The sequence below is a fragment of the Callorhinus ursinus genome, unplaced genomic scaffold (genome assembly GCF_003265705.2).
Source record: "Callorhinus ursinus isolate GAN/ISIS: 27379988/994484 unplaced genomic scaffold, GSC_fseal_2.0 scaffold112, whole genome shotgun sequence".
Classification (NCBI taxonomy): domain Eukaryota; kingdom Metazoa; phylum Chordata; class Mammalia; order Carnivora; family Otariidae; genus Callorhinus; species Callorhinus ursinus.
The window spans coordinates 777,244-804,801 of record NW_027397174.1 but is presented as its reverse complement, the minus strand read 5'-3'; the positions used below and the strand labels follow the sequence as shown (position 1 = coordinate 804,801).

At 37.6% G+C, this 27,558-nt stretch overlaps 1 protein-coding gene and 1 pseudogene across 1 annotated transcript; both read left to right on the top strand.

Moving 5' to 3' along the window:
* CLIC2 (chloride intracellular channel 2) lies at window positions 1-27,492 on the top strand. Its single transcript, XM_025862878.2, has 6 exons — window positions 1-373; window positions 14,000-14,109; window positions 14,235-14,360; window positions 25,526-25,632; window positions 26,261-26,442; window positions 27,196-27,492. Exons 1-6 carry the CDS (start codon window positions 341-343, stop codon window positions 27,355-27,357), a joined length of 720 nt encoding a protein of 239 aa, XP_025718663.1. The 5' UTR covers window positions 1-340; the 3' UTR covers window positions 27,358-27,492.
* Window positions 4,279-5,551, top strand: LOC112816395 (heterogeneous nuclear ribonucleoprotein A3 pseudogene; annotated as a pseudogene).
* Window positions 27,493-27,558: the final 66 nt, after the last annotated feature.

Here is a 27,558-nt window from a genome sequence, read left to right as displayed (position 1 = left end):
ATGCTGACTCATGGCATTGAAGTCTTTCTGGGAACACCCCCACCTTCATAGCCAGCCAGTTTACACACACCCCTTCAGCTCCTCCTTGATTCAAATGTTAAGTCAAGAGGAAGAAGGAAAACGAATTCAAGAGCTGCTCTCAAGCATCTAGAATTCTCTGCACCCCACCTCTTGAGAAGAGACTGGCGCCAGCTCTGACTCAGTCTACTACAAGCTGGACTCTCCTCTTAAAGCACCAACTTTATCTGAGCCTTTGGATAAAACTGGAAGAAAATAGTCCACGAGTACTGTGAACTCCGCAAGAGGCAGGGGGCTGACTACTGGTAGTAAAAACAAAAAGATGACAGATCCTGAAATTGAGCTTTTCGTGAAGGTAAGTTTTCTAGCTATAATAAAGGCATATGGAATGTATTATTTCTTGACACTGTGCCTTAGATTCTAAAAAGAAGTCAATATTTGGGCTAGAGATAAGAAATAATTTTGTAATTATATTCCTCCTCTGAGTACTCGATGTATGCCTGGCTGTTCTTAGACGACAATAGGAAAACATGTTATTTGAAAAAGGCAAAGAGATATTGTGGAAATGGCACTAGACAGGTTGGTAGTCAGAACAACTAAATTATATTCTTGGCGGCTTTCTGTGTAACTTTGAACAAATCTCTCCTTCCCTCTGGACCTTTGTTTCTTCATCTGTATAATGAAGGAGCCTGACAAAATGATCCTTAAGGGCTTTCTAGCTCTTGCAATCTTGTTTTATGAGAGATTTTGGAAGTCCTAAATGGGGAGAGGAGAAGGCCAAGAATGGCCTGAAAACCCCAATCCCACACATAGCCCAGATAGAGCTTTCTAAAATTCTCCCGCAATAGATGAAGCTCACAGTGGAGTCACATGGACACTATGGGAGAAAACAGCCAGGAGTCTGTGTGAGGAGTCTGTGTGAGGAGGAGGCATTTTAGAATGGTATGTTTCCTCTTTATGGTCTGCCTTGGGGTTTTTTTGTAATGCCTTAACTTTTCAGAAAAGCCCTTTGGAAAACCCCTAAGTCAGGAGAAAGGAACATGTGTTTCCAAATTAACTCATCAAGAAAAATAATAATTTTGTATAGATTATTCCAAGTAGAAATTAGAGTTTCCTATAACTTTCCTATAACTTTGCTTATATTAACTATTTTTTCTTCTGTATTTTCCTTGACTATTGGAAGTATCCAGGATGATAATAATCATAGCAAACTCTCATATCATGTTTGGCCCTTTTCTAAACACTTCACATATATTACACATATTTACATATATTACCTCATTTAGTCCTAGTAGAAGTAATATCATGAGTAGGAGTAATGGTAGTAGTACTTGTCATTATAGTAATATTGTCCTCATCTTTAGGTAAGTAAGTGAAGGTAATTAAGTTTAAGGAACTTGCCTCTAAAACTATATGTCTATTGATGACTTACAAGGACATGAAATAAAGTATGTTTACAAAATGTTAGTTTAAATATCTGTTAGCCAAAGTAATACTTTTACACTCATAAACTGGTCAAATTTATACACAAAGGACATAATCAATCTGCCCTTTCAAAATTATAGGAGAGTGATCCTTGAATTCCTGCATAGCAAAATAATCCAAATAAGTGTTGGACTATGGGGCATAAGAGCTACTTCTCTTATCTCTGGATTTTAGCAAAACATGTGACTGCTCAGACACGATATTAATAAGCCTTAACTTCCTAACTGGATTTTTACATCTACCAATTTCAAACCAGATGTAATGTCTCTTCATAGGGCAACTAAAGTGTTCCTTTAGTCTAAACTACTCATTCAACCCAATCAAACTCCCCTAACTAGTTGCTGGCATTTATCTATGTGTTCATCTTCATAGAATTCCCATATTTGGGTAGTAATCTGGACAGGACAAGTTAGTGAATCACACATTGGAGGAACAAGTGTTGAATTAAATAATAACTTTCAGGTTAAAATAACTAATCATTTATTGAATACTTACTATATGGCAGGCATTGTGTTAAGTGGTTTATTATCAACCCTATATTATGGATACAGAAAGTAGAGCAAAGACTATCTAAGTAACTTTGTCCAGGGTCACATAGCTAGTGAATGGCAAGGTTAGGATTCCAATTCTTTAAAATAGTTATGTCTAATCTTATTCAATAGACATATAGTTTTAGAGGCAAGCTCCTTAAACTTAATTACCTTTTCACTTTGGCAAACATTTTAGTAAATTTTTCGAGAATTTCATCAGATGGAATCCTTTAGATGTAAGCTTTTCTAATGACATTGATACAAATTATAGATTTTCTGAACCTTGAGTATCATCTGGTCCAGGAATTTGTTTTGCTTTGCTTTAAGATGTGTTCCATAGATCTCTAGAAGTTTCAGAGAAAATATGGACATGGGGCATAAGGATTAAGAGGCGTGAAAAATATTAATGAGTAAGTTTAAAAAGCACTGCTCTTTATCAATGGTGTCTCATTATAGATCGTGCAGTTTCTTTCTAAAGATTAAAGGAGTTTGTGATTTCCCCAGCTACCTCTGGCTGTGGCTTAAAAACCCTACCACAACTTCTTCCCCATATCACCAATAGGATACCTAAAAGAGATTAAGCACTTTCCTGTCACAATTAAGAATTTGTATCATACCGAAACAAAAGAATTTATATCATACCGCCTAGGTGTTTTAATGTAATCAGTGAAAACATTGCCTTTCAGCTCTGAATGACTTGGGCAAGATTTTTAACCATGAACGAAGAACAAAGGATTTTCTAACATACCTTTTATTTTCTCTAAATGCAGACTTTATCTTTTATTGGTTTGTTGCTCATTAAATAGATTCTGTGTTCTCTACCAAACACTTTAAAATAAAGATTTTTACATAAAGTTATAGAACTTAACATTTGGGCCAAAATTCTGAGTGTGTCAAAGCCATTTTATCTCATACCTTAAACCTTAACCCCTAGCCCCAAACCCATAACCACTAACCCTAACCCTCTGGAGAGGTCTCTGAACTCGAAAATACCAGGCACTTACACTAACCCTACCCTAACCCTAAACTGTGGTCTGAGAAAGTGACTTATTGAGCAGATGATATGAAAAATTGAGAAACAGCCTAATTATCCTGCAGAACACCCCAAACATTCAAGAATCGATAGTATTACTGAAAATGGGTGTGAAGGTAGAGATAAAAACAGAAAAATCAACTGAATATCTAATTAAAAGGTATTTAGAGTCCCAAATACCTTGCTTGCCTCAACTGGGTAGATGGCTGCCATGTTTATTCTCATCCCAGAGAGCATGGAGTTTATTCTCAGGAGAAATCTTTGAGCTGCAGCATATCAGGCACATACCCTAAACCCTGACTGCTAAACCCTAAACCCTACCCCCAACTTTAACCCTAAACCTAACACTAACCCTGACCCAATGCTAACCCTCACCAAAACCCTAAAGATAACCCTAACCCTAACCCTTAACGGCACACCCTAACCCTCTGAAGACCTCTCTGAACTGAAAATACCAGTTACATACCCTAACCTTAAAACAAACCCTAAACCTAACTCTAACCCCAACCCTCATACTTACCCCAGCAAAAGTCTGGGATTTTGTCCTCTGGTGATGTCTCTGATCTAGAAAATACCAGGCACATACCCTAACCCTTAACCACTAATCCCTAAACCTAATCCTTAAAATTGACCCTAAATGTAACCCTAACACTCTGGAGATGTCTCTGAACTACAAAATACCAGGCACATACCCTAACCATAACACTAAGCCTAAGCCCAGAAGTCTGGGGTTATATTCTCTGGTGATTTCTTAAACGGCAAAATTCCAGACACATACCCTAACCCTAACCCTAACCCTTGATCTGGCTTACTGAACACATGATAAGAAAAGTTGAGAAGCAGCCTAGTTTTCCTAGAGATGACCCCAAACATTTAAGAATTGGTAGTAGTGGGGCACTTAGGTGGCTCAGTTGGTTAAGCATCTGACCCTTGATTTTGGCTCAGGTCATGGTCTCAGGGTTGTAAGATTGAGCCCCGTGTTGGGCTCCACAGTGGGCATGAAGCCTGCTTAAGATTCTCTCTGTCCCTCTCCCTTCCTTCCCTCCCTCCCTCATTCTCTCTTTCTCTGTCTCTCTCTAAAAAAAAAAAAGAAAGAAAGAAAGAAGAAGAAGAAGAACTGGTAGTATTTCTGAAAATGGGTGTGAAAGTAGAGATAAAAACAGAAAAATCAATTAAATATCTATTTAAAGAGTATTTAGAGTCCCAATTGAACTCGAATTGGAAGAGGCGAGTCCGGTCTCATAATGGAGGGCCATGATGCAAAGGAACCAGAGCAGTTGAGAAAACTGTTTATTGGTGGTTTGAGCTTTGAAACTACAGATGATAGTTTAAGAGAACATTTTGAACAATGGGGTACACTTACGGATTGTGTGGTGATGAGAGCCCCCCAAACAAAACGTTCCAGGGGTTTTGGTTTTGTGACTTCCTCTTGTGTTGAAGAGGTGGATGCAGCAATGTGTGCCCGACCACACAGGGTTGATGGGCGTGTAGTGGAACCAAAGACAGCTCTTTCTAGAGAGGATTCTGTAAAGCCTGGTGCCCATCTCACAGTGAAGAAAATTTTCGTTGGTGGTATTAAAGAAGATACAGAAGAATAGAATTTGAGAGACTACTTTGAAAAGTATGGCAAGATTGAGACAATAGAAGTTATGGAAGACAGGCAGAGTGCAAAAAAGAGAGGATTTGCTTTTGTAACTTTTGATGATCATGATACAGTTGATAAACTTGTTGTTCAGAAACACCACACTATTAATGCGCATAATTGTGAAGTGAAGAAAGCCCTTTCTAAACAAGAAATACAGTCTGCTAGATCACAAAGAGGTCGTGGAGGTGGATCTGGTAACTTCATGGGTCGTGGAGGAAACTTTGGAGGTGGTGGTAACGTTGGCCATGGTAGAAACTTCGGTGGAAGAGGAGGCTATGGTGGTGGATGTGGCGGCAGCAGAGGTAGTTATGGAGGAGGTGATGGTGGATATAATGGATTTGGAGGTGATGGTGGCAACTCTGGTAGTGGTCCTGGATATAGTAGTAGAGGAGGCTACAGTGGCGGTGGACCAGGATGTGGAAACCAAGGAGGCGGATATGGAGGTGGTGGTGGAGGTTATGATGGTTACAATGAAGGAGGAAACTTTGGAGGTGGTAACTATGGTGGTGGTGGAACTATAATGATTTTGGAAATTATAGTGGACAACAGCAATCAAATTATGGACCCATGAAGGGGGGCAGTTTTGGTGGAAGACGCTCAGGCAGTCCCTATGGTGCTGCTTATGGATCTGGTGGTGGAAGTGGTGGATATGGTAGCAGAAGGTTCTAAAAAAAATTCAGAAGAAAAGGGTTACAGTTCTTAACAGGAGAGAGAGCGAGGAGTTGTCAGGAAAGCTGCAGGTTATTTTGAGACAGTCTTCCCAAATGCATTAGAGGAACTGTAAAAATCTGCCACAGAAGGAACAATGATCCATAGTCAGAAAAGTTACTGCAGCTTAAACAGGAAACCCTTCTTGCACAGTTTGCAAAAAGTGCAGCTACTGATTAATGCAGTGTAGTGTCAGTTACATGTACATTCCCGAGGTCTTTCACCTGTTGTAGCTTTGTCCTTGTCTTTTCTTTTCATTACATCAGGTGTGTTGCCCTGTAAATTGTGGTAGTGGTACCAGGAATAAAAAATTAAGGAATTTTTAACTTTTCAATATTTGTGTTCAGTTTTTCTACATTTTAGTACAGAAACTCTAACAAAATGCAGTTTTGAAGGTGTTTCCTTGTAAGTTAACAAGTAAAGAAGATCATTGTTAATTACTATTTTGTATGAATTTTGCTAAAGTTAACTGTAAAGAAACACCTGCTGACTTGCAGTTTAAGGGGAATCTATTCTCTGCATTTCCAAACCATGAAATGAATGGGCTCTGACATGTGGAGAGAATAGATATTTGTATGTTTGCAATGTGTGTTCTAGATAAATAGAATTGGGTATTTAAATCAGCATATTTGTGAATTTAATAGCATTAAGATTTACCTTCAAATGAAAAAAATCTCAAAATTCAAAAAAAAAAAAAAGGAGTATTTAGAGTCCCAAATACCCTCCTTGCCTCAGCTTGATAGAGGGTTGCCATGTTTATTCTCACCCCAGCAGAAGTGTGGGGTTTTATTTTTAGGAAAGGTCTCTGAATGGCAGGATACCTGGCACATACCCTAACCCTAATCCATAACCCATAACACCTAACTGTAATCCCTAACCCTAAAACTAACCCTAACCTTCTGAAGACGTCTCTGAATGGCAAAATACCAGGCACATACCCAAGCCCTAACCTAACCCCTAATTCTTAACCCCTAACCTTAACCCTAACCCCAGCAGAAGTCTGGGATTTTATTCTCTGGAGGGGTTTCTGAATGGCAAAATACAAGGGACATACCCTAACCATAACAACAACAACAACAAAAACACTTTATCTATGTGGAAAAGAAAAAAGAGATTATACCTTTCTCTGAATTTTCAGACCTTTTTCAAACTCTCTTAGAACTATCATGAAGACTATCATAAAAACTGATTAATTTTTTAAAATTCAACAAAACTACTAGATGGGAGAAAACAGTGTTTAAGAGTTTAGGTTGTGGAGTAGACAGTCCTGGACCTGCTACATGAGAAGAGTATATAGATCATAGCTCTTGTCTAACTGAATGTACTTGAACAAGTACATAGAGGATGAGCCTCAATTTCCTCACCTGTAAAACAAGAGGGTTAACAGAACCTATTTCATGGGATCATCTTCACCGTGAGGATTAATTAAAACAAATACGTAAAACACTATAGTTGTTAACATAGTAAACGCTCAATAAATGTCAGATATTATGACCATTATTATTTTTCATATTTACAAACTTAGATCACAAACATAAAGAGAAAAAGTCGTTTTTGTGAATGACCACATCCTGTCCTTGACAGCTATATATACTTAAGAGGTGGTAATTCATCAGTCAGGCTAGAGAATTTACATCCTAAAATTTTCTGTGATGGCACTTTAAATCAGCATATTATAAACAGGGGGAAAAAAACCTCAGTTTTCCTGTAAAACTTGACTGCATTTCCTCCACATCTCAGTGTTTTGCCTTTCCTTTTGCCAAAAGCGATCCACCCTTCCTGCTGTATCTATAATCAGACTCCATTCTTCTTCCTGTCTCCCACCCATAATTATGTTTCTACTTACTAGCCCCAGTTCTGATTGGATCCTTAGTTTGACTTCCGTTACAAAAGAAACACAACTGCCAAGGTTGGGTGCCTCTTCCCATAGCTTTTCACTCCCTGACATCACAAAAGAACAACAGTAACCATCATTTCCTCTGTTGTGCCCATTGCCAGGGAAAGAAAAATTTGCCCAAAAAATTAGGATTTTGCCTACGGCTTCTGGGACCTTAATATTGTTAGAAATGACAGATCAGAGCAGCTGTAAGGTAAAAAGTACCCTTTACTTTCTTCTACAGACTGAGGCAAAAGCATAAACAAACAAACAAACAAACAAATAAATCCATCCAACAGATGAGATATGCTGATGGCTTGGACTTGGGTAGCTAGCAACTAACAGTGTGGGACAGAGGGTAAACATCAAATAAATATTGAATGAATGAATGATGTAAAAGCCATGGCAAATGAAAGAACTAAACTTATTTGGAGATATTTATAAGTAAAACTGACAAGAATTAGTGTTGAATTCAATTTGGGAGCAAAGCAGAAGGATTATCCTCAAGTTTCTAATTTGGGCAACTCAGTAGATAGTATCTTGTCTGCCGAGGCTGCCATAACAAAATCCCAGAGACTTGGTGGCTTAAACAACAGATATTTATCTTCTCAAAGTTCTACAGGTTGGATGTTCAAGATCAAGGTGCCAGCATGGTCAGGTTCTGGTAAGACCTCTCTTCCTCGTTTATAGATGATTGCTTTCTCAGTGTCCTTGCATGGTGGGCAGAGAGAAGAGGAGGAGAGGAGAGAGAAAGCTTCCTGGTCTCTTCTTATAAGGGCCTTAATCCCATCATTAGGGCCCCATCCTCATGACCTCATATAAACCTAATTACTTCCCAAAGGTTTTGTCTCCAAATACTAATACATTGAAGGTTAGGGTTTCAAAATATGATTCTGGGAGAATACAATTCAGTCCATGGCAGATAGTAGTGTCGTTGACAGGATTAGGAGCCCCATAGAAAGAGTAGGTCAGTGAGTGGAGTAAAGAAAAATGAAAGAATCCAGTTTGGGGCATGTTGAGATTGAAGTGTCTAAACCCTGGATTTCCACAAGACACATCCGCCATAGTCTTCTCAAGAAGTGGCTACCTTTTCTTCCTCATTCTTCTCACCACTGAGCCTGGAAACAAGGTATGTATCCTTTAGGTATCCTTGCTCCTCATTCCTGTGTCCAGACCATTCTACTTCCCCCATACAAAGAAATATCTAGGTTGAGTCTCATAAAATCAGACTAAACCACCCACTACCCTTCCTTGTTATAGTAGTCTTCCAAACACCGGGTCACTCTCCCCTAGTTCTTGAGGATTTTTAACTTCTGAATCATTGTCACTCTCTCCAACACTATTCCTATCATAATTCTTGGTGACTTTAATATTTACACAGATGACCTTTCCAGTACTCTGGCCTCTCAGATCCTTGACTTCTTCTCTTTCACTGATCTTGTTCTTCTTCCATGGTCATATCCTAACCTTGTCACTGCAACTTCTGCAATGCCTGCATGATATTATAGGGGGGATTATTCTACTTTTTGAACTTTTGTATTTTAATGCACTTTATTGATGTATAATTTACATAAAATAAGGCGCCTGGGTGGCTCAGTTGGTTAAGCGGCTGCCTTCGGCTCAGGTCATGATCCCAGAATCCTGGGTTTGACAAACTCTTTATAAACCACTTGTACCATTTTACACTCCCAACCATAGTGTATCAGTTCCAGTTGCTCCACATTCCTGGCGATAGTTGGTATGGTCAGTCTCTTAAATTTCAGCTTTTCCAATGTGTTCATAGTGGTATCTTATGCTTTTAATTTTCATTTCCCTGTTGACTAGTGATATTGAGCATCTTTTCATGTCTTTATTTACCATCTGTATCTCTTTCATACATTGTTTAAATCTCTTGCCCATTTTTAAGTTGGGTAGTTTGTCATTGAGTAGTAAGAGTTCTTTATTCATATATTTTTATATTTTGGATACAAACATTTTTCATTTTCTTAACAGTTCTTATGAAAAGCAGATTTTAGCTTTCATGTAGCTCAATTTATTGCATTTTTCTTTTCTCTCCTTCACTCCCTCATACTGACCTTCTTTCAGTTCCTTATAATGCCATGCTGAAGCATGTTTCAAGGCTTTTGGATATGCTATTTGCTGTTTAGAATGCCTTCTTTGTGCCTATTCACCTAGTTAATTCTTATTCTTTGAACTGAGTCCAATTGCCACTTCCTCAGAAAGGCCTTCCCTAACAGACCCCATATAGATTGTGTTTCTCTGTTACATGCTCTCATAACATGCACATCCATCCTTCCTTCAAAGAATTTATCTCAGTTTAAAAGTAAGTTAACTGGGAGACTATTTTTTTAAATATCTGTTATATATAGTATATATTATATATGTATATGTAATATCTGGTCGATTCTAAATACATTATTTGTTCAGTAAGTATTTATTGGGAGAGTGAATGGATGAGTGAAGAGTAGAGGGGCCACAGATAAACTCAAGCACACATAAAAGTTCAAAGCAGGGGGGCACCTGGGCGACTCAGTCGTTAAGTGTCCGCCTTCAGCTCAGGTCATGATCCCAGGGTGCTGGGATCAAGCCCCACATCGGGCTCCCTGCTTGTTGGGGGACGGGCTTCCCTTTCTCCCACTCCCCCTGCTTTTGTTCCCTCTCACTGTGTCTCTCTCTGTCAAATAAATAAATAAAATCTTAAAAAAAATAAAATTAAAAAAAAGGGTTCAAAGCAGAAAAGTGTGTTGTTTTCTGTCACCAAACAACATTATTACAATATTATTGAGTATATTCCCTATGCTGGACTTTTCATCTCCATGACTTACTTATTTTATAACTGGGAAGTTTGTACCTCTTAATTCTCTTTGTCTATTTTGCCCACCCCCTCCTATCTCCCCTCTGGCAACCAGTAGTTTGTTCTCTGTATTTAGAGATTGGCTTTGTTTGGGGTTTTTGTTTGTTTCGCTTGCTTCCTGTTTTGTGTTTTAGATTCCACATATAAGTGAAACCATATGGTATTTGTCTTTCTTTGACTTATTTCACTTACCATAATACCTTCTAGGTCCATCTATGTTGTCACAAATGACAAGCTCTCATTCCTTTTTTATGCCTGAGTAATATTCCCTTCATCTATTGATAGACACTTGGGTTGCTTTCATATTTTGGTTATTGTAAATAGTGCTTCAATAAACATAGGGGTGCATATGTCTTTTCAAATTAGTGTTTTAATTTTCTTTGGGTAAATACCAGTAGTGGAATTACTAGATCATATGGTATTTCTATTTCTAACATTTTGAGGAACCTCCATGCTGTTTTCCACAGTGTTTGGACTAATTTACATTCCCATTGAAGATGCATGAGGGTGCCCTTTTCTCCAACACTTGTTATTTCTTATCTTTTTGATACTAGCCATTATGACTTGTGTGAAAGGATATATCATTGTGGGTTTGATTTGCATTTCCCTGATGATGAGCGATGTTGAGCATTTTTCATGTATATTTTGGTCATCTGGATATTTTCTTTGGAGAAATGTCTATTCGAGTCTTCATTTTTAATCAGATTATTCGGAATTTTTTGGTGTTCAGTTGTATAAGTTCTTTTTTTTTAGATTTTATTTATTTATTTGAGAGAGAGAGTGAGCAAGGAGAAGGAGCAGGAGAGTGCTCATGAACAGGGTGAGGGGCAGAGGGAGAAGCAGGCTCCCCGCTGAGCAGGGAGCCCAACATGGGGCTCAATCCCCAGACTCCGGGATCATGACCTGAGCTGAAGGCAAATGCTTAACCAACTGAGCCACTCAGGCACCTCAGTTGTACAAGTTCTTAACATATTTCGGATATTACCCCCCCCCAAGGAGATATATTATTTGCAAATATCTTTTCTCATTCAGGAGGTTGCCTTTTTATTTCATTAAAGGTTTATTTTGCTGTGCAAAAGCTTTTTTCATTTTGGTGTAGTCCCAATAGCTTATTTTTGCTTGTTTCTGTTGCCTCAGGAGACATAGCCATAAATATGTTGCTAGAGCTGATGTCCAAGAGATTACTGCCTATGTTTTCCTTTAGGAATTTTATGGTTTTAGGTCCTACATTTAGACCTTTAATCCATTTTGAGTTTATTTTTGTGTATGGTGTATAAAAGAAGTGGTCCAGTTTCATTCCTTTGCATTTTTTAGCTGTCCAGTTTTCCCAGCACCATTTATTGGAAAGACTGCCTTTTCCTCATTGGCTATTCTTGTCTCCTTTGTCATAGATTAACTGACCATATAAGCATGGGTTTATTTCTGGGCTATCTTGTTCCATCGATCTATGTGTCTATTCTTGTGCCAGGACCATACTGTTTTGATTAGTATAGTCTTATAGTATAGTTTGAAATAGGAGCATGATACCTGTGGCTCTGTTCTTTCTCAAGATTGCTTTGGCTATTCAGGGTCTTCTGTGACTCCATACAAACTTTACAATTATTTGTTCCAGTTCTGTGAAAAATGCCATTAGCATTTGATAGAGATTGCATTGAATCTGTATACTGCTTTGCATACTATGGACATTTTAACAAATTTTAACAGTATTAATTCTTCCAATCCATGAGCATGGAATATCTCTCCATTTGTTTGTGTCATCATCAATTTCTTTCATCAGTGTTGTATAGTTTTCAGAGTACAGGTCATTCGCCTCCTTGGTTAAGTTTATTCCCAGGTTTGTTTTTGTTTTGTTTTTTTAAGAAGCCTCCACACCCAGCATGGAGCCCACCATGGGGCTTGAACTCATGACCCTGAGATCAAGACCTGAGCTGAGATCAAAAGTTGGACACTCGGGGCGCCTGGGTGACTCAGACGGTTGAGCATCTGCCTTTGGCTCAGGTCATGATCCCAGGGTCCTGGGATCGAGACCCGCATCAGGCTCCCTGCTCAGTGGGAAGCCTGCCTCTCCCTCTCCTTCTGCCTGCCTCTCTTACTCTCTCTCTCTGTCAAAATAAATAAAATCTTTAAAAAAAGTTGGACACTCAACTGACTGAGCCATCCAAGCATCCCAACTATGTTATTTTTTTATGCAATTGTAAATGGGATTGTTTTCTTAATTTTTCTTTCTGCTACTACATTATTGATGTATAGAAATTTCTGTATATTAATTTTGTATCCTGCACCTTTGCTGAATTCATTTATTAGTTCTAATAGTTTTTTGGTGGAGTCTTTAGAGTTTTCCACATAGAGTATTATGTTATCTGCAAATAGTAACAGTTTTACTTCTTTATCAATTTGGATGCCTTTTATTTCTTTTTCTTGCCTGATTGCTGAAGCTCGGACTTCCAGTTGAATAAAAGAGAGTGGACATCCTTGTTTTATTCCTGATCTTAGAGGAAAAGCTTTCACTTTTAACCATTGATTATGATGTTAGCTGTGGGTTTTTCATATATGGCCTTTATTATGTTGAGATATGTTCCCTCCAAACCAACTTTGTTAAGAGTTTTTATCATGAATGGATGTTGTATTTTGTCAAAAGGTTTTTCTGATGTATTGAGATAGTCATATGGTTTTTATCCTTTCTTTTGTTAATATCCTGTATCACATTGATTGATTTACGAATTTTAAACCATCCTTGCATCCCTGGAGTAAATCCCACTTGATTATGGTGAACTATCCTCTTAATGTATTGTTGAATGCTTTTTGCTAGTATTTTGTTGAGAACTTTTGTATGTGTGTTCATCAGGGATATTGTCCTATAGTTTCCTCCTTCCGTAGTCTTTGTCTGGTTTTGGCATCAGGGTAATGCTGGTCAACAGATGGATCTTTAATTGAATGGTGTTAAAACAACTATTAACCACTTTTTAAAAATTTAAGTACATAAGCTAGAGTCCCAATATACTCCTGGTGCCAAAATAAATCCCAAATAGATGAAACAAATGCAAAAACTGAAAGCATAAATGTACTAAAAGAAAACACAAAAGAACATCTTTATAATAAAACAAAACAAGAAAGGGTTGGGGTTGGTTTTTTGCTTTTTGTTTTTGTTTTGTAATCTTGATGTATATAATGGCAGTGTAAGGAGATCAGAAAAACCAGACTGAGTAGTAGATTTCATGTAAAATTTAATTTTTACATAAGCCATGTTTTAAGGTACATGTGATATGTATCAAAAAGTGTTAGTATCTTTAGTATACAAATAAATTTTTCAAATCAATAAGGAAAATATCACTTTGATAGAGAAAATGTAAGTTGTCATGAACAAACTTCATGAAATAAGGAAATCAAATCAGCAATAAACATATGGAAAATGCCTTTCAGAAAGGAAATTTGGCAGGATCTATTGAAATGGAAAACGCACTTACTCTTTTTTCAACATTCTCATTTTTAATATTAATTCTAAAGATATAATATCAGAAGTGGAACAAATTATATGCCCAGAAATATTTGCTGCTGAAGCATTTAGCATAGCAAAAATTTTGGAATATCTGAAATGCCCATCAATAGGAAATGGTTATATGAATTCTGATAATATATAAAATTAACTATTACTACTATGTACTCATTATACTTGTCATTTTAAATACAATAAACTTATTATTTGATTCATTATCTCTGTGTGCCCACAGGAGGTAGGATCCATGAGATTAAGGGCTTCCAATTTTGTCTCTAGCAACTGGCTCATTTCCCAGTAGGCTCTCAATACATACTTGAGCAAATGAATGAATGAGGCCTTCCTTTATCTTAACAGGCTGGAAGTGATGGGGAGAGTATTGGAAACTGTCCCTTTTGCCAACGCCTTTTTATGATCCTCTGGCTTAAAGGAGTTAAATTCAATGTGACTACTGTTGACATGACCAGGTAAGAGAAATCAGGATATGTTTCATTCTGGAGATTGAAATCAGTAGACAACAATATTATGTTTATGTTTCTATAATGTATACTTTAATTAGAAGCCTAACTCTGCTTATTTTCAATAATCATAGAAAGCCTGAAGAGCTGAAGGACTTAGCCCCAGGTACCAATCCTCCCTTCCTGGTGTATAACAAGGAGTTGAAAACAGACTTCATTAAAATTGAGGAGTTTCTAGAGCAGACACTGGCTCCTCCAAGGTACAGCATTCTCTGTGTATTACTGTTTTGGAGAAAATCTATTTTATTGCAGATTGAGGATTCTTATTTCTAGATCTAACTCTTTTTCACTGTTGGATTTCTCTTTCGCTATTTTTCTAGAAACGCTTGCAAAGATCCCCATGATTACTCTATACATGATTATAAAACTTTACTACAGAATTACTTATTTAATATATGTAAAGTTATTAAAACTTTATGAGATGTAGGTAATATATTAGGAAAGGGCAAAGGATAGATTTGGAAACCTGGAAAAGGCAGGGAATTTCAGCCATAATGAAGTTTGGGGGCATTTATAATGATAGAAATTAGACTTGGTTTATTGTAGAGCCCTCACAAGATCTTCAATTTTGAAATAGCCTTTGATTCAGTCTGATTTCTAAGCTCTGTGGTTGGGAAATATAATGTCTATTATGCATAAACTTCCCCCTTCAACTTCAAATACATGAAAACGTTAGGCGTAATATTTCAAAGTATTTTTTAAAAGATTTATTTATTTATTTTAGAGAGAGAGAGAGCACAAGCAGGGGGAGAGGCAGAGGGACAAGAGAGAGAGAATCCCAAGCAACTCCCTGCTGAGCGTGGAAACCAACGTGGGGCTCAATCCCAGGACCCTGAGATCATGACCTGAGCCAAAACCAAGAGTTGGATGGCTAACCAACTGAGCCACCCAGGCGCCCCCAAAGTATTTTTTATACTCCTTATGCTGTGCCTTTTATTCCCATGACTTACTCCTTCCATAACTGGAAGCCTGTATCTCCCACTCCTCTTCATCCATTTTCACCCATCCCACCCCCCCCTCCTCTGGCAACCAGCAGTTTGTACTCTGTATTTATATGTCTGTTTCTGGAAGCATCACAATTTGAGATTTCAAGTTATATTACAAAGCTGTAGGGGCGCCTGGGTGGCTCATTCGTTAAGCGTCTGCCTTCGGCTCAGGTCATGATCCCAGGGTCCTGGGTTCGAGGCCCACATGGGGCTCCCTGCTCGGCGGGAAGCCTGCTCCTCCCTCTCCCACTCCCCCTGCTTGTGTTCCCTCTCTCGCTGTGTCTCTCTCTATCAAATAAATAAAATCTTTAAAAAAAAAGCTGTAGAGATCAAGACAGTATGGTACAGACACAAAATGATGGGTATTAAGGAGGGCTTTTGTTGTGATGAGCACTGGGTGTTCTATGTAAGTGATGAATCACTGCATTCTATTCCTGAAACCAATATTACACTGTATCTTAGCTAACTAGAATTTAAATAAAAACCTTAAAAAAGGAAATTTGAAAATTCAAAAAAATAGACACATAGATCAAAAGAACAGAATAGAAAACCCAGAAATGAACCCGCAACTATATGGTCAATTAATCTTTGACAAAGCAGGAAAGAATATACAGTGGGAAAAAGACAGTCTCTTCAACAAATGGTGTTGGGAAAACTGGCAGCCACATGCAGAAGAATGAAACTGGACCACTTTCTTATACCATACACAAAAATAAACTAAAAATGGGTGAAAGACCTAAATATGAGACAGGAAATCATTAAAATCATAGGAGAACACAGGCAGTAACCTCTTTGACATCAGTCATAGCAGCTTCTTTCTAGATATGTCTCCTGAGGCAAGGGAAACAAAAGCTAAAATAAACCACTGGGACTTCAAAATAAAAAGCTTCTGCACAGCAAAGGAAATGATCAACAAAACGAAAAGGCAACCTACAAAATGGGACAAGATATTTGCAAATGACATATCTGATAAAGGGTTAGTATCTAAAATATATAAAGAACTTATAAAATTGAACACCCAAAAAACAAATAATCCAGTTTAAAAATGGGCAGAAGACATTAATGGACATTTCTTCAAAGAAGACACCCAGACGGCCAACAGACACAGGAAAAGATGCTCAACATCACTCAGCGTCAGGGACAGGCAAATCAAAACTACAATGAGGTATCACCTCACACCTGTCAGGATGGCTAAATTAACAACACAGGAAACAACAGGTGTTGGTGAGGATGGGGAGAAAGGGGAACCCTCTTGCACTGTTGGTGGGAAAGCAAACTGGTGCAGCCACTCTGGAAAACAGTATGGAGGTTCCTCAAAAAGTTAAAAATAGAGCTACCCTACGACCCAGCAATTGCCCTACTGGGTATTTACCCAAAGACTCCAAAAATACTAATTCAAAGGGATACATGCACCTAATGTTTACAGCAGCGTTTTCTACAAGAGCCAAATAGTGGAAACAGCCCAAGAATCCATCAATTTATGAATGGATAAAGAGGATGTGAGATAGATATATGTATATGTATGTACATATATATACATATATATATATATAGTATGGAATATTACTCAGTCATAAAAAGAATGAAATATTGCCATTTGCAACAAAATGCATGGAGCTAGAGAGTATTATGCTAGGCGAAATAAGTCAGAGAAAAACAAATGCCATATGATTTCACTCATGTGGAATTTAAGAAAAAAACCAAATAAGCAAAAGGGAAAAAAGAGAAAGAGAGGCAGCCAAGAAAAAGACTCCTAACTATAAAGAATAAACTGATGATTATGAGAAGGAAGGGGGTGGGGGAATGGTTGAAATAGGTGATGGGGATTTAGGTGTTATCACTCTTTAAATCTTGCTGGTGTGATAGGTATAGTGATATCTCATGATACTTTAAATTGCATTTCCCTGAATAATAGGTGAATCTGAGCATCTTTACACATGTTGGTTGATCATTTGTTTTTGTTCTGTGAATCATCTTGTCAAATCCTTCTGATTTTCTATTGGCTTATATATCAGGGATTGCATTCAACTCTTATAACTAGAGACAAAAAAAAAGTACTGGCTTAAATAAATATTGGTTTTATTTTTCTCACATAATAAGAAGTCAAGAATGAGTCATTGTAGGGATGGAATGACAGCTCCAAAAATGCACCAAGGACCCAGGCTCTTTCTAATCTTTCTTCTCTGCTGTGCTTCAGGTGAGGCTTCCAGTCTCAAAGTTAATTCATGGTGACAATATGTCTGCTGGAATTCCAGGCAACAGTCTAACTCCTACACAGGAAGAAGGAAAAGGGCAAAGAACAAAAGGTGCAAGCCAGATTTAAGAAGTTTTCACAGAAGCCACACTCAACAATTTGCATTATATTTCATTATCCAAAAGTAATTCCCATGTTCACATCTAAGTACAAAGGGGATCTGGGAAATGTAGTTCTTATCCAGGTATATTGCCACCCCTAATAAAACAAGTTTTAGTCAAAGAAAGAAAGAAAAAAAGAAGAAAAGAAGGAAGAAAAAGAAAGAGAGAGGTACAGAACTGGGTTATCAGCAGTAGTCTGCCCCTCTGACCATCTAATAAATGTGTGCATGCTTCTTACATGGAACACACCTACTCCCAAGAGAGACAGCTTCCAAGTTCCATACAGTTACCGCATCCAGCTCAAAGTTCAGGATCTTTGGGTGATATGCAACATCTCCATTAGATACTAATCATTGGGCAATTAAAAAAAATAAAAGCAAGTTTTCTCCACCCACTCCTTGACTCAGTATACCATGGTGGAGCAGGAATTGGATAACTGGAGTAAAAACTGCCATTTTTAAAAGGATAACAATAAAAAGGAGAGGATAGCAGGCAACAATCACCTGTTCATAACAGTTACCATTGTTAGAGAAACAACTGAAAGACTGTTTCTAAGTTTTGGCATTACAAACAATGCTAAAATGTACTTTCTTTTTACAAAGCCCTCCAGAGTGGTTATTTTGTCTGCCATATTGCTAGATATGGAAGCCCTTTCATATAAACTTTATCTAAATTTTTGATACCTACATCAATGAAAATGGTGGAGTAAGGAACTCCAAAACTCCATCCCTCCATAAAAGCAATGAATAGCTTGGGGAAAAAATGTCAGAATCAACTTTTCCAGAACTCTGGAATATAACCCAAAATTTACAAAAGCCAAGGGAATATTAATGAAGAAAAAAAGCTGAATTTTAGTAAGAGAGGCTTGTGGCATTTTAGGTTATCTTACTACCATCCTCTACTCCTCAGTCTTTAGCAGCCTTAAAGATAGCAGTCCACATTGTAGGTGCAGGTTGCTGGTAGCGGAGGACATGATATGGCTTTATTCTCAAATAACTATGGTTATGTGGTTTGGCCTGGTGGCACCCTGATGGACTGGATCGAGGGTTTGTGTTTTTTTCACCTACTTTAGAGCTTCCCCAGGGCTGAGGCAGCTTCCCTGGTGGCATTCATGGAAGGCATTTAAAGGCAGTTGTATTAGCCATTGCTACATGGGGCAAGGGATAGCACTTGAGGAAAGCAATAGACAAACTGAAAAGTCTGGGAAGAAACAGGCTGGGATGTTTGGAGGATACTTGGGGAAATAAGGGCTTCAAAATGCTTTCATGTATTCTAGGGACTCTAGAAGTCCATGCACATGTCCAGGTCTAGACCTATGCTCAGAAAAGACCTGAGAAGATCCTAAACTCTTACTTCTGATTGAACTTCAGACACCATGCAAGCAGAAATTGAAGGCTAAACTGTAAACTGCATACATAAGCATTGAAGGAATGCCCCAACTCAGAGCAAGACTGCAAACACTGGGAGATGTTTTCTTTCTTGGTTTGTTTATTTTGGTCCCAGGAGTTTAATGAAATGTCTGTTAAATCAATAACTAACCAAAGATAATGGGACAAAGATTTCAGTGGCCCCACACAACAAAGAACACAGACTTTACAAAATCACTTCAGAAAATTCACTAAACAAATAAATGATACCTACAATAAGCAGCAGTAACAAATCCTGGGGAATGGGAGAATCTGATTTTCAGAGTTTCTACATTATAATGTTCAAGTGTCCAGTTTTCAAGAAAAAAATAAAATTCATGGTAAGAAACAAGAAAATATGGCCCATTCACAGGAAAAAAGAGATTAATAGAAACTGACCCTGAGAAAACCCAGATACTTGATTTAATAGACAAATACTTTACATCAACTGTGTAAAATCTGTTTAGAAAGCTAAAGAAAATCATGGACAAAGAACTAAAGGAAACTATAGAGAGCAACCTCAACATAGAAAGAATATCAATAAAAAGATAGAAATTATTAAAACGAACCAAACAAATTCTGGAGTTGAAAAGTACAATAACTAAAATGAACAATTCACTAGAGGGTTTCAACAGCAGATTTGAACAGATAAAAGAAATAATGTGCAAAACTGAACATCCAGTTTGAGGAAAAGGAATAAAATGAGCAGAATCTAATGTACCATGATACACATAATGGGAGTGTCCCAGAAAGAGAGAGAATAGGGATCAAGAGGCAGAAGAATGTTTGAAGGAGTAATAGCTGAAAACTTCCCAAATTTAATGGAATACATTTGTCTATACATCCAAGGAGGTCAATGAATTCTAAGTGAAATAAACACAAAGAGATCAACACCAGGATACATTATAATCAAATTATCTAAAGCCAAAACCAAAGATAGAATCTTGAAAGCAGCAAGAGAAAAATGACTCATCATGTGGAAGGGATCCTCAATAAGATTAACAGATGATTTTTCATCAGAAGGCAGAGAGATGACATATGTAAAGTGCTGAAAGGCGGGGCGCCTGAGTCAGTTAAGCATCCGACTCTTAGTTTTGGCTCAGGTCCTGATCTCAGGGTTGTGAGATCGCGCCCCAGGTCAGGCTCCACACTCAGTGTGGAGTCTGCTTAAAACTCTCTTTCCCTCTGCCCCTCCCCACTGCCTTCTCTTTCTCTCTCTCTCTCTCTTGCTCTTGCTCTCTCACTCTCACTCTCTAAAATAAATAAATAAATCTTTAAAAAATAAAATAAAGTGCTGAAGGAATAAAAGTCAACCAAGAATTCCATATTGGGCAAAACTATCGTTCAAAAATGAAAGAGAAGTTAAGACATTCCACATGAACAAAACCTGAGGAATTTTGTTGCTATAGGGAGTCCTTCAGGCATAAATGAGAGGCCACTAGACAGTAACTCAAAGTCATGTGAAGAAATAAAGAGCAGCAGTAAAGGAGGGAAGCACATACTCATCTTGATGCAAAAATATTTTTACAAAATCCAACATCATTTCATGATAATACTCAACAAACTAGGAATAGAAAGAATTTTCCTCAACCTGATAAATGGCATCTATTAAAAACCCACAGATAACATCACACTTAATGGTGAAGGATTGAAAATGTTTCTTCTAGGATCAGGAACAACACAAAGATACCATTTCTGACACTTCTGTTCAACACTGTCTTGGAAGTTCTTTTTTTTTTAAGATTTTATTTATTTATTCATGACAGACAGAGAGAGAGAGAGAGAGGCAGAGGGAGAAGCAGGCTCCCAAGGAATAGGGAGCCCGATGCAGGACTCGATCCCAGGACCCTAGGATCATGACCTGAGCCAAAGGCAGACGCCCAACCATCTGAGCCACCCAGGTGCCCTGTACTGGAAGTTCTAACCAGAGCAGTTATGAAAGGAAAATAAATAAAAAGTATTCAAAATGATAAAGAAGAAGTAAAACTATTTCTATTTGCAGATGGCATGATCTTTCATATAGAAAATCCTTTAAAATCCACTAAAATATTACTAGAACTCATAAATGAATTCAGTGCAACTGAAGGATACGACAGTCAACATACAGAAATCATTTGTATTCTTTTATACTATCAATGAATAATACAAATGTAAATTAAGAAAACAATTCCATTTTCAACAGTATCAAAAATAAGAAAATACTTTGCAATAAACTTAAGGAAGGAGGAGGAAGCTTCTCTGCTAAAAACCACAAACCATTGCTGAAATAATTTAAAGAAGACCTAAAAAATGGACATTTATTTTAGTTTCTTAGGGCTGCCATAACAAAGTGCCATAAATTGGGTGGCTTAGAACAGAAATTTGTCTTACAGTTCTGAAGGCTAGAGTATGAAGTCAGAGTATCAGCAGGGCCATGCCCCCTCTGAAACGTTTAAGAAAAAGATCCTTCCTTGCCTTTTCCTAGGTTCTAGTGGTTTTTCAGCAGTCATTGGTGTTCCTTGATTTGTAGATCTATAACTCCAATCCTCCATCTTCACATGGCATTTTCTCCATACTTCTGTCTTTTCAAAAGATGTTCTTTTTGGGGGTGCCTGGGTGGCTTAGTCGTTAAGCATCTGCCCAGGTCATGATCCCAGGGTCCTGGGATTGAGCCCCTCATCGCATCGGGCTGCCTGCTCAGCGGGAAGCCTGCTTCTCCCTCTCCCACTCCCCCTCTTTGTGTTCCCTCTCTCGCTGTGTCTCTCTCTGTCAAATAAATAAGTAAAAATCTTTTTAAAAATTAAAAAAAGAATGAAGTAGGAATACGTACTAGAATATGAATGAAACTTGACCATCATACTAAGTGAAAGAAGCCAAACACAACAGGCCACATATTGTATGATTCCATTTATATAAAATGTCCAGAGGGGTGCCTGGGTGGCTCAGTTGGTTAAGCATCTGCCTTCGGCTCAGGTCATGATCCCAGGGTCCTGGGATCGAGTCCCACATCGGGCTCCTTCCTCAGCAGAAACCCTGCTTCTCCCTCTCTGCCTGCTACTCCCCCTGCTCATGCTCTCTCTCTCTCTCTCTCTCTCTCTCTCTCTCTCTCTCTCTCTCTCTCTAATAAATAAATAAATAAATCTTAAAAAAAATAAAATGTCTAGAATAAGCAAATTCATAGACACAAATATTAGTGGTTCCAGGGGCTGAGAGGAGGAATGAATGGGGAGTAACTGCTTAATGGGAACTACATAGGAGTCATTGTTGCACAATATTGTGGCTGTATTAAGGCCACTGAATTGGGGCACCTGGGTGGTTCAGTCGTTAAGCGTCTGCCTTCAGATCGGGTCATGATCCCAGGGTCCTGGGATTGAGCCCCGCATCGCATGGGGCTCCCTGCTCAGCGGGAAGCCTGCTTCTCCCTCTCCCACTCCCCCTGCTTGTGTTCTGTCTCTCACTCTGTCTCTGTCAAATAAATAAATAAAATATTTAAAAAAAATAAAAAATAAAAAAATAAAGCCACTGAATTGTACATTTTTAAATAGCTTAAGTGGTTTTATGTTATGTGAATTTTATCACAATTTTTTAAAAAAAGATTAGGCTTGGGTGCCTGGGTGGCTCAGTTGGTTGGGCGACTGCCTTCGGCTCAGGTCATGATCCTGGAGTCCCGGGATCGAGTCCCACGTCGGGTTCCCTGCTCAGCAGGGAGTCTGCTTCTCCCTCTGACCCTCCCCCCCCCATGCTCTCTCTCTCTAGCGCATTCTCTCTCTCAAATAAATAAATAAAAAATCTTTAAAAAAAAAAGATCAGGCTTTTAATTGAAATTGCACTGAATTTATATTACTATTTGAAGAAATTTCATTTTTATGATACAAATGATTCCCATCAGAGAACATGATTTGTGTATTTGTTTGGGTACCATCTTATTATTTTTATTGAGATATAATTGTCATACAACATTGTGTAAGTTCAAGGTGTACAACATGTTGATTTGATATTTACATATTGCAATATGATAACCACCGTAGCGTTAGCTAACATCTCTACCACATTACATAATTATTATTTCTTTTTTGCGGTGAGAACAATTAAGACTTTCTCTCTTAGCAACTTTGAAGTTTATAATATAGTCTTGTTGACTATAATCACCATGCTGTGCTTATTTATCTATTAGTTGCAAGTTTTTAACATTTAAACAATTATCTCCCCAACCCCTCACCAAGGTAACTCCAGTAACTAACATTTTACTCTTTTTTGATGAGTTTTGCTTTTTAGATTCCACATATAAGTGAGATCATACAGTATTTGTCTTTCTCTGTCTGACTTATCCCAGAGTAATGTCCTCAAGGTCCATTCATGTCACAAATGGCTGGATTTCCTTCTTTTTTATGGATGAATAATATTCCATTGTATATTCCACCACATCTCCTTTACCCATTCATCCACTGATTTATATTAGGTTATCAACCTAAGTGCCAGTCTTAGTTCTTTGATAAGATTTTGTCTTGTTTTGTTTTTTTCATATTGGTTCTCTACCTTTTCTATTATGTTAAATGGAATATGCTACTAATACCCATTTCTATCTGGTTATTGCTAGCATGGAAAACTTATTTTTTTAATGTTTGACTTGTATTAGCCACCTTACCAAAATATCTCAATTCTAGTAATTGTTCCTATACTTTCTTGGGTTTTCTAGGTATACAATTATATTGTTGCTTCTCTTCCAATAATTATACTAGTGCTTTATGTTCTCAACTTGCTAGAACCTCAAAAACAATATCTACTATAAAAGCAATTGTAGGCATCTATCTTGTTCCTAAATTTAATGTAAATGGTTCTAAAGTCACCATTTTGAATGTTTTTTGTCTCACTTGTTAGCGCATTCAGCAAAATGTTGAAAAGTAGTAGTGATAATGATTATTCTTATCCTGTACTAATTTTAAGGGAAATAGTTCTAACATTTCACCATTTAATATGGTGCTTGCTGTTAAGTTTTTGATGGATACATTTTATCAAGTTAAGGAAATTAATGATAGTTTAATCTTCAACAAATATTTACTCAATACTTAGTGTCAGATACTATTCTAGGCACTTGGGACACATCAGTGATTAAACCAAGCAAAAACACTCTGTCCTGTAGACCTTACATTCTAGTTGGGGAAGACAATAAATAAGCAAGATTAAAAAGCAAAACAAACTACTTTAGATGATGCTAAAAACTAAGAACAAGTAAAACAAGGGAGGGAAGTAGCAAGTGTTAAGGACAGGGGAAAGGTTGCAGTGGGCAGAGGAAGGCCTCATTTAGGAAGGGATTATAAAAAGATCTGAAAGAAGAGGGGAAGCAGGTCATGTGCATATATGAGGGAAATCAGTCCATTTAAGGGCAAAGTGAAAAAGCCTGGGGGTGGAAGCTTGTCAGGCCTATTTGAAAAACACCAAGGAGGTAAGTTCCAAGTGAAGTGAGTGGGGAAGAGTAGAAGGAAATGAGAGCAGGGTGGTAAGATAGGGTCAGATCACATCAGTCCTCATAGACTACTGAGAGGACTTGGGGTCTGAGTCTGATTGAGATGGAAACATTGCAGGGTAGTAAGTAGGGAAGAGATATGATACGATTTACGTTTTAACATGATTGCTCTGGCAGCAGGTAGAAAATAGTCTAGGAGTGTGGGGGACAAGCAGGGGAGTGGAGAGAATAGTCTAGAAGCTGTTGCAATAGTATAAGCTTTGGACCAGGCAGGGGGCAGTGGAGGTGGTGAGAAGTAGATAGATTCTGGATACATTTTGGGATTTGTTTGTTTTCTTGTCAAATTTTTATTTAAATTCTAGTCAGTGAACATACAGGGCAATATTGGTTTCAGGAGTAGAATTCAGTGATTCATCACTTACATACAACACCCAGTGCTCACCCATTGCCCACCTCAATGCCCATTACCCATCTAGCCCATGCCCCACCCACCTCCCCTGGGTAAATTTTGAAAGGTAAGCTAGAGCTAGAATCGCTAATGGATCAAATACGGGGATGGAGAGAAGAGAGGAATCAAGGAAGATAACTAAGTGTTTGTCCTGACCATTTCTAGTTGCTAGTGGGTTTTTTTTTTATGAATAGGAATTGATTTTCATTGAACTCTTTTTCTGCATCTATTCATGATCATATGGTATTTAATTTCTCAGTGTGGTGAATTATATTACTACATCATTTTATTTTTATTATGTTAAATGAACTTTGTATTATTAAGGAGAGGCCATCCTTTCTATCTTCTTTACTCCTTCATTTTTATGTAAGTTACAATAATTTAAAACCATGTTTTTCCTACGACTTACCTTTGAAAATGTATTACCAACATATCTCCTGCCAAACAGGCTTTGAGGAGCAAGTACGGAGGGGACATAACTACCATTTAAAACATTCTTTCCACAAGTTAATGAGCTTTGAATTCTCCACAATTAATTTCCCAGTGAACTTTAGAAACTTAAGTATTCTGATATTGGGAAAAATACATGTTTCCAATTAGAGATTCCAGGACTTTCCATTTCCAGCACAATTTTCCAAAACCTCCATTCTCAGTAGAGCACAAGCTAGGACACTTGGTCTCTGACATGTTATGTGTGAATAATCATAGAGGGATGTTTCTTTTTAAGGTATCCTCACCTGAGTCCCAAGAACAAGGAGTCCTTTGATGTGGGCTGTAATCTCTTTGCCAAGTTTTCTGCATACATTAAGAATACGCAAAAAGAAGCAAATAAGAGTAAGATACCTTTGTTTAAATTTCTGTTTCTCCACAAATTTGCTGATTCTCACAGTCTCACTCAGCTAAAGTAGGATTTTCCTGAATATGCAGTATATGTTGGGGAATACACTCTTCCTCTGATTCTCTCTTCTCTCCTTTGAAATTCCTTTGCATGAAGTTTTATTAAATTTAGAACCCAAAATTCAATAGAGCAATTACTAACTTAGCTCAGTTTCCCAGTCCTGTGTACCTTTAAGGTTTCTAAAACTATTGCATCTACCATCTCCCACAAACATTCTTGAATAGGTCTACTATCTTCTGAGTCATGAGAGCTATTAGTCTCTGATTCTATTTCTGACTCTTTTGTGTTTAGTAATAACATATGTGACTTTTTCTTTCTTTGACTCTCCTCCCAATGCACCTCCTCAAGAAAAGTCCAAAACTGTTTTTACTCACCATTTGAATAAACATCTGACCCTGTCTTATCAGTGGGTAGTTGAGAGTTCTAGTTAACTATTTAGATTTTGAAGGGCCAGTGTAAGCAATGTGTATAGATAAGAGATGTCTAAATGGGTAAAAAGCCTACTGAGAATGTATTCAGTCATGAAGACAAAACATTAGCAACCTTATGTTTTCTTTGCATCAGATTTTGAAAAATCTCTGCTCAGAGAATTTAAACGTCTGGATGACTACCTAAACACCCCACTTCTGGATGAAATTGATCCAGACAGTGCCGAGGAACTCACAGTTTCCAGAAGATTGTTCTTGGACGGGGATCAGCTGACACTGGCTGACTGCAGCTTGTTACCCAAACTGAACATTATTAAAGTAAGTCTTTGTAGGGTACGCTGAATGGTCTAGGAGGGGTTTGGGAATTGCCAGCATGAAACACAGTGACTATTTAGTGTCAGATTGTTATATGATGGCTTTGTCATCATCATTATGCATAGTGTATATCTCCTTTTTCTCCCCAGAGGAAAAATCCATAATGATCTTCCCTGGGAACCATAAAAACTTCTTGCTTCTTCCAAAATCAGAAGGTGTTTTCCACTGTCTTATCTATAAAACAAGGGTAATATTAACCATTTCATGGAATTGTTGAGAAAATTAAACTAATGCACGTAAAATGCTTAGAACAGTGTCTGAATCATAGTAAATGATAAATAATGTGAGCTACTAATAATTTTATGATGATTTAATCATTTATTTAATAAATTCTTATTGAACAGAACTTATTCTGTCTCAGATCCTATGCCAGACACACAGAATACATAAAGAAATAAGACAGTTGGGACCCTAAGCAAGGTCTTAGTCTAGTGGAGAAATATGTGCTCTTTTTCTTGTGCTTCCTTCTAAACATATTAATAATTAAATACAGCATAAATATAAATGTGAGTACACACATATAGCTTTGTCTACATTTGTAAACAAAACATTAAAGTAGTAAGTCCAAGATTTTTAAAGTTTATTTTTTGTGTAGATAACATATCCTTAATGATCTTGACTTTTGAGATATGTTTCTACACACTAGGCATGTCACTGATGCCTTTTACTACCAACTGTTTTTTCCCAAAACCCTAGGTTGCAGCCAAGAAATACCGTGACTTTGACATTCCAGCAGAATTCTCAGGAGTCTGGCGCTATCTTCACAATGCCTATGCCCGTGAAGAATTTACCCATACATGTCCTGAAGACAAAGAAATTGAAAATACCTATGCAAGTGTGGCTAAACAGAAGAGTTAGGATGCTTTTTTAGTAGAAAAAGCTCTCTTTTCACTTATCATATTATAAAGGTTTTTGGAAAAAAGAATATGGAAAATACTGTTTCCTCTATCCAACTCTTATGAAAAGAATGCTGTATTTTCTGTATCTAGTCAGTCCAATTTTCTGTATCTAGTCAGTCCAAACTAACTTCTCACCGTGTATTTTAAAGTTCTTTATATT